The 12666-nt window shown below is 38.0% G+C and overlaps 1 protein-coding gene across 1 annotated transcript; it reads right to left on the reverse strand.

Moving 5' to 3' along the window:
* Nucleotides 1-11246: 11246 nt before the first annotated feature.
* On the reverse strand, nt 11247-12215 carry LOC102964856 (olfactory receptor 2AJ1-like). The gene has a single exon (XM_007092967.2). The coding sequence runs from the start codon at nt 12213-12215 to the stop codon at nt 11247-11249; it is 969 nt and encodes a 322-aa protein (XP_007093029.2).
* Nucleotides 12216-12666: the final 451 nt, after the last annotated feature.

Consider the following 12666-nt stretch of genomic DNA (forward strand, 5'->3'; position numbering starts at 1 on the left):
ATGGGCAGTAGTCACAAATAGACACTTCTCTAAAGAAGACATCCAGATAGCCACAGGCACATGAAAAGATGAGCAGTGTCACTCCTCATCAGGGAAATACAAATCAAAACCACAATGAGATATCACCTCACGCCAGTCAGAGTGTCTAAAATGAATAAATGAGGAGACTATAGATGCTGGCGAGGATGTGGAGAAACGGGAACCCTCTTTCACTGTTGGTGGGAATGCAAACTGGTGCAGCCGCTCTGGAAAACTGTGGAGGTTCCTCAAAAAAATTAAAAATAGATCTAGCCTATGACCCAGCAATAGCGCTGCTAGGAATCTACCCAAGGGATACAGGAGTGCTGATGCATAGGAGCACTTGTACCTCAATGTTTATAGCAGCACTTTCAATAACAGCCAAATTATGGAAAGAGCCTAAATGTCCACCAACTGATGGACTGATAAAAGAAATTGTGGTTTGTATACACAATGGAATACTACTTGGCAATGAGAAAGAATTAAATATGGCCTTTTGTAGCAATGTGGATGGAACTAGAAAGTGCTATGCAAGTGAAATACATCACAGAGAGAAAGACAGATACCATATGTTTTCACTCTTATGTGGATCTTGAGAAACTTAACAGAAGACCATGGGGGATGGGATGGGGAAAAAAAGTTACAGAGGGAGGCAGCAAAACCATAAGAGACTTTTTTTTTCAACGTTTTTTATTTTATTTTTGGGACAGAGAGAGACAGAGCATGAACGGGGGAGGGGCAGAGAGAGAGGAAGACACAGAATCGGAAACAGGCTCCAGGCTCCGAGCCATCAGCCCAGAGCCTGACGCGGGGCTCGAACTCACGGACCGTGAGATCGTGACCTGGCTGAAGTCGGACGCTTAACCGACTGCGCCACCCAGGCGCCCCAATAAGAGACTTTTTAAAACTGAGAATAAATTGAGGTTGATGGGGGAGGGTAGGAGGGAGGGAAAAGTGAGTGATGGACATTGAGGAGGGCACCTGTTGGGATGAGCACTGGGTGTTGTATGGAAACCAATTTGACAATAAATTTCATATTTAAATAAATAAATAAATAAATAAATAAATAAGAAGGTGTGTTTTATTCTGCTTATTGAATTAATCTTGGGTACCTGTGTGGCTCAGTCAAATTCTTAACTTTGGCTCAGGTCATGATCTTGGGGTTGTGACTTTGAGCCCCACATCAGGCTCTGTGCTAACAGCTCAGAGTCTGGTGCTTGCTTTGGATTATCTCTCTCTCTCTCTACTCTCTCTCTCTCAAAAATAAATATTAAAAAGAGAATCTTTATAGAAGAGATAAAATAAAGAATATAAAAGTTTTAAAAAGTTTTAAAATATGAAAAAATAATTAAAATAATAAAATAGAGTAAAAGAAAAATAGTACAACTAAAAAATTTTTGCTCTTTCTGAATCCATGGAAGAAAATCAAAAGAAAGAAAAAGAAAACAACATAATCAAAAACAGAAGCAAAGAAAATGAAGAAAAAATCAACAAGCAAATAAAATGAAAGCCCAAGGAAACTAGATCAATTTTCCCTTAGAACTGAAACTTTTCAACACCCTATGGTCTGTAAATCATTCCACCCAAAGATGTTGGTAGGTATTTGTGCTGGTCTTTTGGGGAATGTTCCTGGAAAGCTCAGGTGGGTGGAGCTTAGTATAACCACTCTCTTCTCCACATGGTGGTGCTGCTTAGCTCACTGGGATCAATCAGTATTGGTGCATTACAGGCAAAATTGATTTCCCCTCCTCTCTAGTCCCCTGTACAAGAATTTTGCATCCCCATAGACACTGATCAATCACTCTTTGATTCAGGCGTCCATCTGCTCCCACCTTTCCCTTGTTTGTTTGTCCAAGCTGTCTGTCCGCCAGGTAGCACCTCTTCACAGAGTTTTGTCTCAGGTGCAGCTGTGTCTAAAAATCCCACATTTAAGAGACTCCCCACAGCTTGGACCCACGCTGATCTTCTGGGAAGAAGGTTTTGCTGATCAATGACTGGGTACTGATTTGTCCCAGATGTTCACATGTTTGTACAATATAAAAGGCTCAGAGTTGATGATAGATAACAACACACAGAATGTACCTAGATTTGCTGCACTCAGCTGGCATCTTTTTTCCAATATCCATAAATGTAACAGCTCTCCGAGGTTCACCAGGACTTTTGCCCACAGAGTAACCATATCGCCTCTTCCAAATGCATTCCAAACAGGGGAACCACTTCTGTGGCACATGGGCCTATCAGTCTTTGCTTCCTTCTCCTGGGGATTCACCCTGCTTCCTCGCCAGAGTGCCTCCAGAGACTGAGCTCAAAATTTCAGACTCTGTGCTCCACTTTTTACAGAAACCTAGCAGTATTGAAACCCTCTCCTTTTTCCTCATCAATGGTTTTGAGGAACAGATTTCTTGTCCAGTCTCCTGAGAGAGTTTTCAGTCTTTCTCTCTCTTTTTCTCTCCAGCTCCTTTAGGGGGAGTGCTTTTCTTGCATGACCCTGATGAGTGCACTCTCTCACCTTTCCTCTTTCTGTCTCTGTCCTATCTCCTTGAAAATGGCTCTCTACCCTCTGTCTACTGTGGTTTTTCTCTCCCCCAATTCACCTGTATGCACCAGGCACTGGGCAAGGTCTTTATCTCAAATTATGCACATTGTTGCATTAATCCTCAGATCAACTTCTTAAGAGTTAAAAATGGTTTCATACTGATCTAGCTGTGTTTTAGAGATGAGACAAGCTCAGGGTGCCCATTACTCTGCCATCTTAAATCCCTTCCTGAAAATACAGAGGTAAAAGAGCTAAAATCTAGTCAGGGCAAATTAAAAATGTTATAACCAAGATGCAAGCTCGAATGGATGCCATGACAAGCAAGATGGAAGCAGAACAAGGAATCAGTGATATAGAGGGAAAAGATTATGGAAAACAATAAAGCTAAATAAAAGAGGTAAACAAAGGCAAGAGATCATGATACAAGATTTAAAGAACTCCGCAACTTATTAAGAGGAATAACATTTGTATCATAGGGTCCCAGAAGATGAAGAGAGAGGAAAATGGGCAGAAGGTTTATTCAAACAAATTGTAGCTGAAAACTTCTCTAATATGGGAAAGACACAGACATTGAAATCCAAGAATCCAAGAAAACTCTCATAAATTCATAGGATATCATAGTCAAAATCACAAAATACACAGACAAGGAAAGAATCATGAAAGCAGCAAGGGGAAAACAAAGTCATGAACCTACAAGGGAAGACAAATAAGTTATCAGTTTCTCTGTCCACAGAAACTTGGTAGGTCAGAAGGAAGTGGCATGATATACTCATAGTGCTAATTGAGAAAAATATGCAACCAAGAGTACTTTATTCAGTACTGCTGCCATTCATAATAGAAGGAGAGATAAAGAGTTTCCCCAAAAAAACTAAAGTTGTGGGGAATAAGCTTGGGAATTTCCTGAGCTTGCACCAATGAGTTAACAAGGCTTAGGATGAAAGCATCCAAGATTAGGTAAAGAAAGTGGAAGCACCCTGAATATAGAATGAAGGCATAGAGGAATAGGAGGCCACAGGACAAAAACATCTAAGATTAGGTAAACATGGCAACAGTATCCCAATTTAAGAAAAAAGGCATAGAGGAATAGTAAGGCACAGGATGAAAGCATCCAAGATTAGATCATCAGGGTGGAAGCACCCCAACATAGCAGAATAGCAGAAAGCTGCTTTCACAGGAGGGATGGATCAGAATAGGTACATAGGTAAACAGGGCTATAGACCACAGTAGGGTGAAGTTGCCAGGAGTGGAGCTAATTATCAAAAGAAAGGTGCCTTGTTGACCCTGAGATATCATTCTCTATTTGTCTTATCCCCTAGGCAAGCTAAGATAAACAGACACGGTGCCTTGCGCCTGCTGTAAATAACCATCTGCACAGTGACAGGATTTTGTTTTGTATTGATCCAAACCCCTAACACCGCATAACTTCGAAACTCCCTTTCTCTCACACACATGAACTAATGTTCACATTTCATTATCTCTTTGTGCACATTCATTATGCTTGTAAACCTTCTGGTGTTAATAAAAATGGATCAACGACCCTTAGTCGGGGCTCTTGTCTCCTCCTGGACATTAGCCTTTCTTCCATTTTAATTCTGTGTCCGCTCTCTTGCTGGACAAGAGAGAACCCCAGACTCACAGTCTACAACACTAAAGGATTTGTGACCACTAAACTAGCCCTGCTAGAAATTTTATGGGTGGCTATTTGAGTGGAGAAAAAACAAAACAAAACAATTTCTTTCATAGTTTTCTATAGTTTTCAGTGTATAGACTTTTCCCCTCTTTGGTTAGGTTTATTCCTAGGTATCTTATGGTTTTTGGTGCAATTTTAAATGGGACTGATTCCTTTATTTCTCTTTCTACTGTTTCATTATGAGTATAGAGAAATGCAACTGATTTCTTTATGTTGACTTTGCTGAATTCATGTATAAGTTCTACCTTTTTTTTGGTGGAGTTTTTCAGGTTTTTCACCTAGAGTATCCTGTCATCTGCAAAGAATGAATGTCTGACTTCATCCTTGGTGATTTGGGTGCCTCCTATTTACGTTTGTCATCTGATTGCTGAGGCTAGGACTTCCAGGACTATGTTGAACAAGAGTGGTGAGAGTGGACATCCCTGTCGTGTTCCTGACCTTACAGGGAAAGCTCTCCATTTTCCCCGCTGAGGATGATGTTAATTGTAGGTCTTTCATATGTGGCTTTTACTATCTTGAGGTATGATCCTTCTATACCTACTTTCTTGAGGGTTTTTATCAAGAATAGATGCTGTATTTTGTCGTATGCTTTTTTTCATCTATCGAAAAGATCATAAGGTTCTTATACTTTCATTCATTAATGTGATGTATCATGATGATTGATTTTGGATATTGAACGACCACTGTATCCTAGGAATAAATCCCACTTAGTGATGCTGAATAATTATTTTAATATATTGTTGGATCCAGTTTTCTAGTATCTTGCTTAAAATTTTTGAATCCAGATTCATCAGGGAGATTGGTCTGTAACTCTCCTTTCTAGTGGGGTCTTTGGACTAAACTTTGTGATTTTTAAACCGGTCATATTTGTTATTAGTGGCTCCCAGTGGAGGAGGTTTTACCAAGACTTATACCAAACCACTGTTTGGTTGTCCCAGACACATGGAAAATAACAATATGTCTATTTAGGCTCCCAGGGGACTACTAGTTACCTGGCTCTTCAGCTCCCCAACACAGTTGATTTACAATTCTGACATTCAGAAAGCCCTGGGAGGTGAGAACATTTGATACATTGTATAGACCCCCCCCCCAGGGAGAAATTGGGAGTTTTGTTGTTGTTGTTGTTTGTTTGTTTTCTTTTTGTTGTTTTTGTTGTTGTTGTTGTTGTGTTGTTGTTGTTGTTTGCCTACCAAATCTGAGCTAAGCCAGAAAGAATAGCCTCCAGGAATGGTTGTTCCCTCAAATAAAACTGCGTTTGTTTTATGTAGTCCTGGAGGACTTGTGAAATCTAAGTCATGTCAGCTCCCAGACCTACATGATTTGAGGGTTTTTCCTTGTTTGGCAGCAACAAAATTTGGGATGCTAGATGTCCAGATGAGCTCCTTCCAGATAGAAGCTAGAGAATAGGTTTTATTGCTGAGGTGACCGAGAGAGGAAATTCAGGGGAATTTTCCAGTGTTTTTTTGTTGTTGTTGTTTTGTTTTGCTTTTGTTTTGTTTTGTTTTGTGTGTGTGTGGGGGGGGTGTCGGGGGAAGAACTCCCAGGAGGATAACTATGAGCCCTTAGCTGTTCGAGAAGCTCTACCTTCAGACAGTACCTGGGAAATCATACAAAGACTTTCTAGAGATAAACTGTGAGATGGGCATTTTTGCCAGCTCCCTCTCCACTTACCTGTAGTTATATCCAGGGGGAGTACTTTCATGCTCATTTAACAACTGTTTATTTGTTTGCTACTGTTTGGTGAGACTTGAGATTGCAAGTCCCATGAATATTACAGCTAAGCTATTTCCATCCCTACATGGCAGTTTCAAAAATTGGAGCGCTAAATGTGTGCTCCAGACCAATCTCTCCTTAGGGAGATTTTTTTTGTTTGTTTTTTTAATGTTTATTTATTTTTGACAGAGAGAGAGGGGGAAAGCATGAGTGGGGGAGGGACAGAGAAAGAGGGAGACACAGAATCTGAAGCAGGCTGCAGGCTGTCAAAACAGAGCCCGACACAGGGTTCAAAGTCATGGGCCATGAGATCATGACCTGAGCCAAAGTCAGAAGCTCAACCGACTGAGCCACCCAGCACCGCAAGGAAGAATCTTCATGTTGAAAGTTCCCTCCTGATTATAAGGCAATGTTCCTTGGGTGAGGTTAATGGGATAATTGTGTCTCAACCTTTAATACCTGTTTTGATTTGGACATTTTCCCCTGATGTATAAGAGTCAATCAACGAGTTATTGGACACCTCTCAAAGGAAACTGATCAATGCATAGATGTATATTCAGTGTGTTCATGGGGGAAGGGAAATTAAGAAGTCATCTTGGTGACATCATTCTTCAGTTCTTTTGAATACATAACCAGAAGTGGGACTGTTGGATCATCTAGCATATATATATATATATATATATAGAGAGAGAGAGAGAGAGGAATCACAATACTATTTTCCTCAGCAGTTGCACCTTTTTACAATTGCACCAGAGTGCACAAAATTTCAAATTGCTCCACATCCTCACCAACACTTGTTATTTTCAAGTTTTTGTTTTTAATAGTAAAATTTAAAATATTGTGAAGTGATGAATCACTCTGGCTTTGATTTTCATTTCTCCAATGGTAAGCTGAGCATCTTTTCATAGTCCCATTAGTCATTGGTGTATCATATTTGGATAATGGCCTATTCAAGCTTTGTATTCATTTTAACTGGGTTATTTTACATTGTTATAAGTTACTTATATATTTGGATTTTAACATTTTATCAGATATATGATTTGCAAATACTTTCTCCCATTATGTACGTTGTCTTCTCACTTAGTCCATTGTGTCTTTGGAGGCACAAAAAGGTGTAAGTTTATATAGCCCCATTTATCTATTTTCCTTATGTTGCTTATACTTTTGGTGTTACATTCTCATGTTGTTGTCAAATGCAATGTCACGAAGACTTCCCTGTGTTTTCTTCTAGGATTTTTAACATTTTTGGCCTTTCAGTTAAGTCTTTCAATTAAGTCTTAAGTCTTGCCTATGTGTCTGTTATTTCAATAGTACTTTTTTTTTATTTATGTCTGTGACTTTGTAATATATCTTGAGTCATTTAAATTTGTTCTTTTCAAAGATTGATTTGACTATTCAATGTCCCTTAGAATTCTTTGTGAATTCTAAGATACATCTTTAAATGTCTTAAAAATGCTTTTGAGATTCTGAGGATTGCATTGAATCTGTAGATCACTTTGGATAGTATTGATTGGGACTGCATTGAATCTATAGGTCATTCTGGGTGGTCTTGATATCTTAACAACATTAAGTATACACAGGGTATTGTTGTTTTCATTTATGTGTGTCTTTAATTTCTTTGAGTAATGGTTTCTAATTTTCAATAAATTTGTAGTTTTCACTTGCTTGGATAGGTTTATTCTTAAGTATTTTATATTTTTTGTGGCCATTGTAAATATAATTGCTTTCTTAATGTCCTTTCTATGTCTCTTATTGCTAGTGAACTGATTTTGTATAATGAAAATCTGATGAATTTAAATTATTTTTTTGTAAAACTTAAAAAAAATCTTTAGGGTTTAGACTCTTAGAGCTACCAGTTCTAACAAATTATCAGTTTGTTCTCTATAATTAACTATGGGTTAATGGATGTGAGATGGATTAAGTTTGTGATAGGCATTAAGGACAGCATTTGTGATGAACACCAGGTCTTGTATGGAAGTGTTGAATCACTTTATTAGACACCTGAAACTAATATTACATTGTATGTTAACTGGAATTTAAATAAAACTTTAAAAGTATAATAGGTTTGCTTGTTTACATATAAGCTCATGTCATCTACAGAGATAATTTTACATGGTTTTTTTTTTTTCCAGTTTGGAAGTAGTTTGTTTATTTTTCTTGACTAATAGCTCTGTCTAAAATTTCCAATACTATGTTGAAGGTGAATAGTCGAGAGTGAGCATCACTGTCTTGTTCATAATCTTAGAGAAAAAACTTAGTCTTTCACCATTGAGTATGATGTTTCATGCTTGGATTTTTATATAAGGCCTTTATTACATTGAGGTCATTTCCTTCTATTTCTAGTTTATTGAGCGGTTTTATCATGAAAGTGTAAAATTCTGTCAATTTTTTTTTTTTGGTATATTCACTGAGGTAGGTATTCATGTAATCCCTCCCTCTTTATTCTGTGGTGTTTCACATTGATTGATATTTATATGTTGAACCATCCTTATGTTCAGGAATAACTCTCACTTGATCACGATGTGTAATCTTTTTTTTAAATGTTTTTATTTATTTTTGACAGAGAGAGATACAGAGCATGAGTGGGGGAGGGGCAGAAAGAGAAGGAGAATCTGAAGCAGGCTCCAGGCTCTGAGATGTCAGCACAGAGCCCAACACAGGGCTCAAACTCACGGACTGTGAGATCATGACCTGAGCTGAAGTCGGACACTTAACCGTCTGAGCCATCCAGGCGCCCCACGATGTGTAATCTTCTTAATGTGCTATTGAATTTAGTTTGCTAGAATTTGTGGATATAACATAGATCATGTTTTCCATTTTTTTTCTTTCCAGAATTCTCATATCTGGCTAGACACTTTATCGATTTTGCTTCTGTATCTGTTCATTATTTTTTCCTACTTCTTTGTTCCTTCTAGGAACTTGGGGCAGAATTCCTTCAGGTCAAAAATTTAGTTTTTACCTGCATTTATACTACTGCTAATTTTACTATATTGTGTTTTCATATAAACTAGTATCTTTGTCATAATATGTTCACTTGATTCATTTTAATTTTTGTTATTAATTCATAATGCTGGTATTTTGCCTATATTATATCTTTGGGAAATCTTAACACTTGTGCTTCTGATGGAGTATTTATTTCAGTTTTCTGTCTTTCTTTATAGGTGGTTGTAATTATTTTGGCCTTAGAGCTCCTACCCTCAGGGACTCCTGCCACTCTAGTAGTTGCCAATGAAGTAGGATGTAATTCCACGTCACTCTAGAATATACTAGAAGACTTAGCTGACTGTGCCTGTTTGCTGCCATGTGCAAAAATATTAGTAATAACAAGTGAGGCCAACAAAGTTAACTGTGCTTCTTAAAATACAAAGAAAGCATTCTCCTTAAGCATAGGAAATTCCTAAAACCAAAACAATTAACTGCCCCCCCAAAAAATACTCCACAAATTTATGAAAATCTATAATTTATGAAAATATATCTGTATTATAAACTAGAGTGACAAAACTTTGGTTCAGGTGATACCCATTAGAAAGTGAGGAAAATGGCTGCTATGTACTACACTGACTAAAGAAAACCACAACTGCCCTGTTTTTCACTGACCTCACTAAAAGTGTGCATATATTTAATATCACAACTTTTACATACAGGGATTATAGGAGGGAGCCAGAGGCTGATAGTGTTTAATTTTTTAAATTATTTTTAATAATTACAACATTTATTTATTTATTTATTTATTTAATGTATGTATGTATGTATTTAAACAGCATAGGGACTAGGGGTGGGGAGAGGGGAAGAAGGAGAGAGAGGGAGAGAAAAATAGAAAGAGAGAGAGAGAGAGAGAGAGAGAGAGAGAGAGAATCTTAAGCAGTTTCCACACTCAGCATGGAGGCCCAATGCAGTGCTAAATTCCACAACCCCAGGATGATGACCTGAGCTGAAATCAACAGTTGGACACTCAACCAACCAAGAGTTATAGCACCCAGGTGCCCCAATAATTGCAACTTTAAAAAAATTTGGGTTTTATTTTTTTATTATTAAAGTAGCAAAGTCACATATTTTTCTTGAATAAAACTTTAAATTGATTTTATATACTAGAAGAAAGATTTGTCTTGTTTTGTTTTGTTCTTTGTTCTCATCTTTGACCAAAGGCTGCTTTTAACACTCAGCTACTTCGCATCCAACTTGAAATAAATATGGCACATCTTTGTCACCTATAAAATAAAACCTTAATTACCATGCATAGGAGAAAGCTCTTAGAAAAAGCTTAGTTCACTGGCTTTCGTATTGAGTGTTAAATGAGTTTTCTGGCTTTCAGATGCATGTATGTGTGTAACATAAAACTTTGGGGCCCCTGGATGGCTCAGCTGGTTAATCCTCCAACTTCAGCTCAGGTCACGATCTTGCGGTTTGTAAGTTTGAGCCCCACATCAGGCTCTGTGCTGATAGCTCAGAGCCTGGAGCCTGCATCAGATTCCATGATTCCCTCTCTCCCTGACCATCCTCTGCTCATGCTCTGTCTCTTAAAAAATAAATAAACATTAAAAACTTTAAAAGCAAAACAAAAGACTTTCTTGTTGCCTCCACTGTTCTAACCAATTTACATACATTAATTCTACCCCTCTCATAAATGTTACAAAGTAAGTAATATCATTTTATTCCAATTTCTCAAATTGTCAGGTTCTGCCCTCTTGTTTTGTGCTGTTTGCATTGTAAAATGGATACAAAGTCAAAATACACCGAAAACTGAAAATTTGTTGAGACCAAGATAAAGGAGGCATGTTTATATTTTGTTCCTCATGAAACAAAATGCTGGCTACTGGGTTGCAGGTGTATAAGCTTTTGCCAATCTGATATCTGCTTTGGTAATTCAAGGAAGATTAAATTATTTTAATTCCATAACAGTTGAGTACTGCTGTTAGAAATTATGCTTCCTCATCCAACCCTGAATTTGTGAATTCTGTCACTGTTCCTAGGAGCATCACACACCTTCTTATTCAGAGGTATGTTTAATGAAATGAGTACTTTCATTACTTGGGCATATATGAGAAAGAATGATGCTCTGTGTTATTTAGAAAAGCAGTGTAGTTTCAGGATTTTCTGTTGGAAGAACTGAATCTTTGGGTGGTGTTGTGAGGACATCAATAAGTTATTTTAAGTTTTGTTTTTATTTTCACACAATAAGGGTGTTGGAACAAATGACCTCTCATATATCCATGATTCCCATGCTGAATTTGTCAAGTCCTAAAGGATCTTAAAGACAATTCAGAGAAATATGCTAACATATGGTTATAATTAGGTGTAGCAAGCTTGGTGGTTTTTCACCTTTTTCAGGAAGCATCTACTAATGACTATACTCTTCATAGCTGCTATTACATCCTTGTTTCTCAGGCTATAGATGAGAGGGTTAAGCATAGGTGTAAGAATGGCATTAAACATAAAGAGGGACTGGTTTATTTTGGGGGTCTTAAAGGATCCTGGCCTCATGTAGACTAATACAGCAGGACCAAAGTAGAGGCTGACCACACAGAGATGGGAGAAGCATGTGGCCAAGGCCTTGTTCTTGCCTTCAGGGGAATTCATGTGGACAACAGCAAGGAATATACGGATATAGGAAGCCAGGATAAGACTCAGAGGGATGAGGACCACCAGAAAGCTTGAGACCACCACTGAATTTACATAGGCTGAAATGTCCTCACAAGTGAGCTCCAGGAGTGCCATGACCTCACACAAGAAGTGTGGGATCTCTCGAGGATGACAGATGGGTAAGTGCATGACATAGGCTGTATGAACCAGTGAAGTTATTGCCCCTCCGACCCAGGACCCAATGACCATCTGTTTACAAATGGTATGGCTCATCATGACTGAATAACGCAGTGGATTGCAGATGGCAATGTAGCGGTCATAGGACATGAGGGTAAGCAGAAGGCACTCAGAAATTCCCAAGGTTAAGCTGAATAAGATCTGGGATCCACAACCAATCTGTGATATGGTTCTTTTCCCTGAGAAGAAATTTGTGGCCATTTTGGGGACTGTAGTTGAGATCAGAGCCACATCAATAAGGGAAAGCTGACTGAGCAGGAAGTACATAGGACAGTGGAGTCGAGAATCCAGCCAGATGAGGAGAATGAGAACAGCATTGCCTATCACAGCCATAAGATAGACCAGAAGAATGAGGAAGATAAGGATCACAAGGTGGCTGAACTCAGGCCAGAGCCCCAAAAGAATAAAATCTGTGGTGACAGTCTTATTGTTTTTCTCCATGGCCGAACATCATGGCTCAAAACACAATGGTAAGAACACTGTTCCATTTGATGTGTTATTGCACATCTGGTCTACTTTTCTTACTCCCAGGTCTCCTCTGAATATGTTCATGCTGAATTCTTTCCTTGTTGTGATATCTTTAGTATTATTAACTTCTCAATATATAAAGTTTTCATTAACTACCACTCATGAATTATTTAATAAACAATGATTTATACACTGTATCTGCTATTACAAATGGTAATCACTAATAGTAACCAAATAAGAATACAAGTACACTTAATGTTCTATCAACTAAAGGCCAATCAATTTGATGAAAATGTATCTTGTACATTTCTTAAAGTATTTAATAATTCACCATCTTGAGGTGCTGTGCAGATATAACTTCAACAGAAGATCTATGATCATTTCAGATTTAGAAAAGTCAACATTTTCACTCGGTCATGGGAAA

The sequence above is a fragment of the Panthera tigris genome, chromosome A1 (genome assembly GCF_018350195.1).
Source record: "Panthera tigris isolate Pti1 chromosome A1, P.tigris_Pti1_mat1.1, whole genome shotgun sequence".
Lineage (NCBI taxonomy): Eukaryota > Metazoa > Chordata > Mammalia > Carnivora > Felidae > Panthera > Panthera tigris.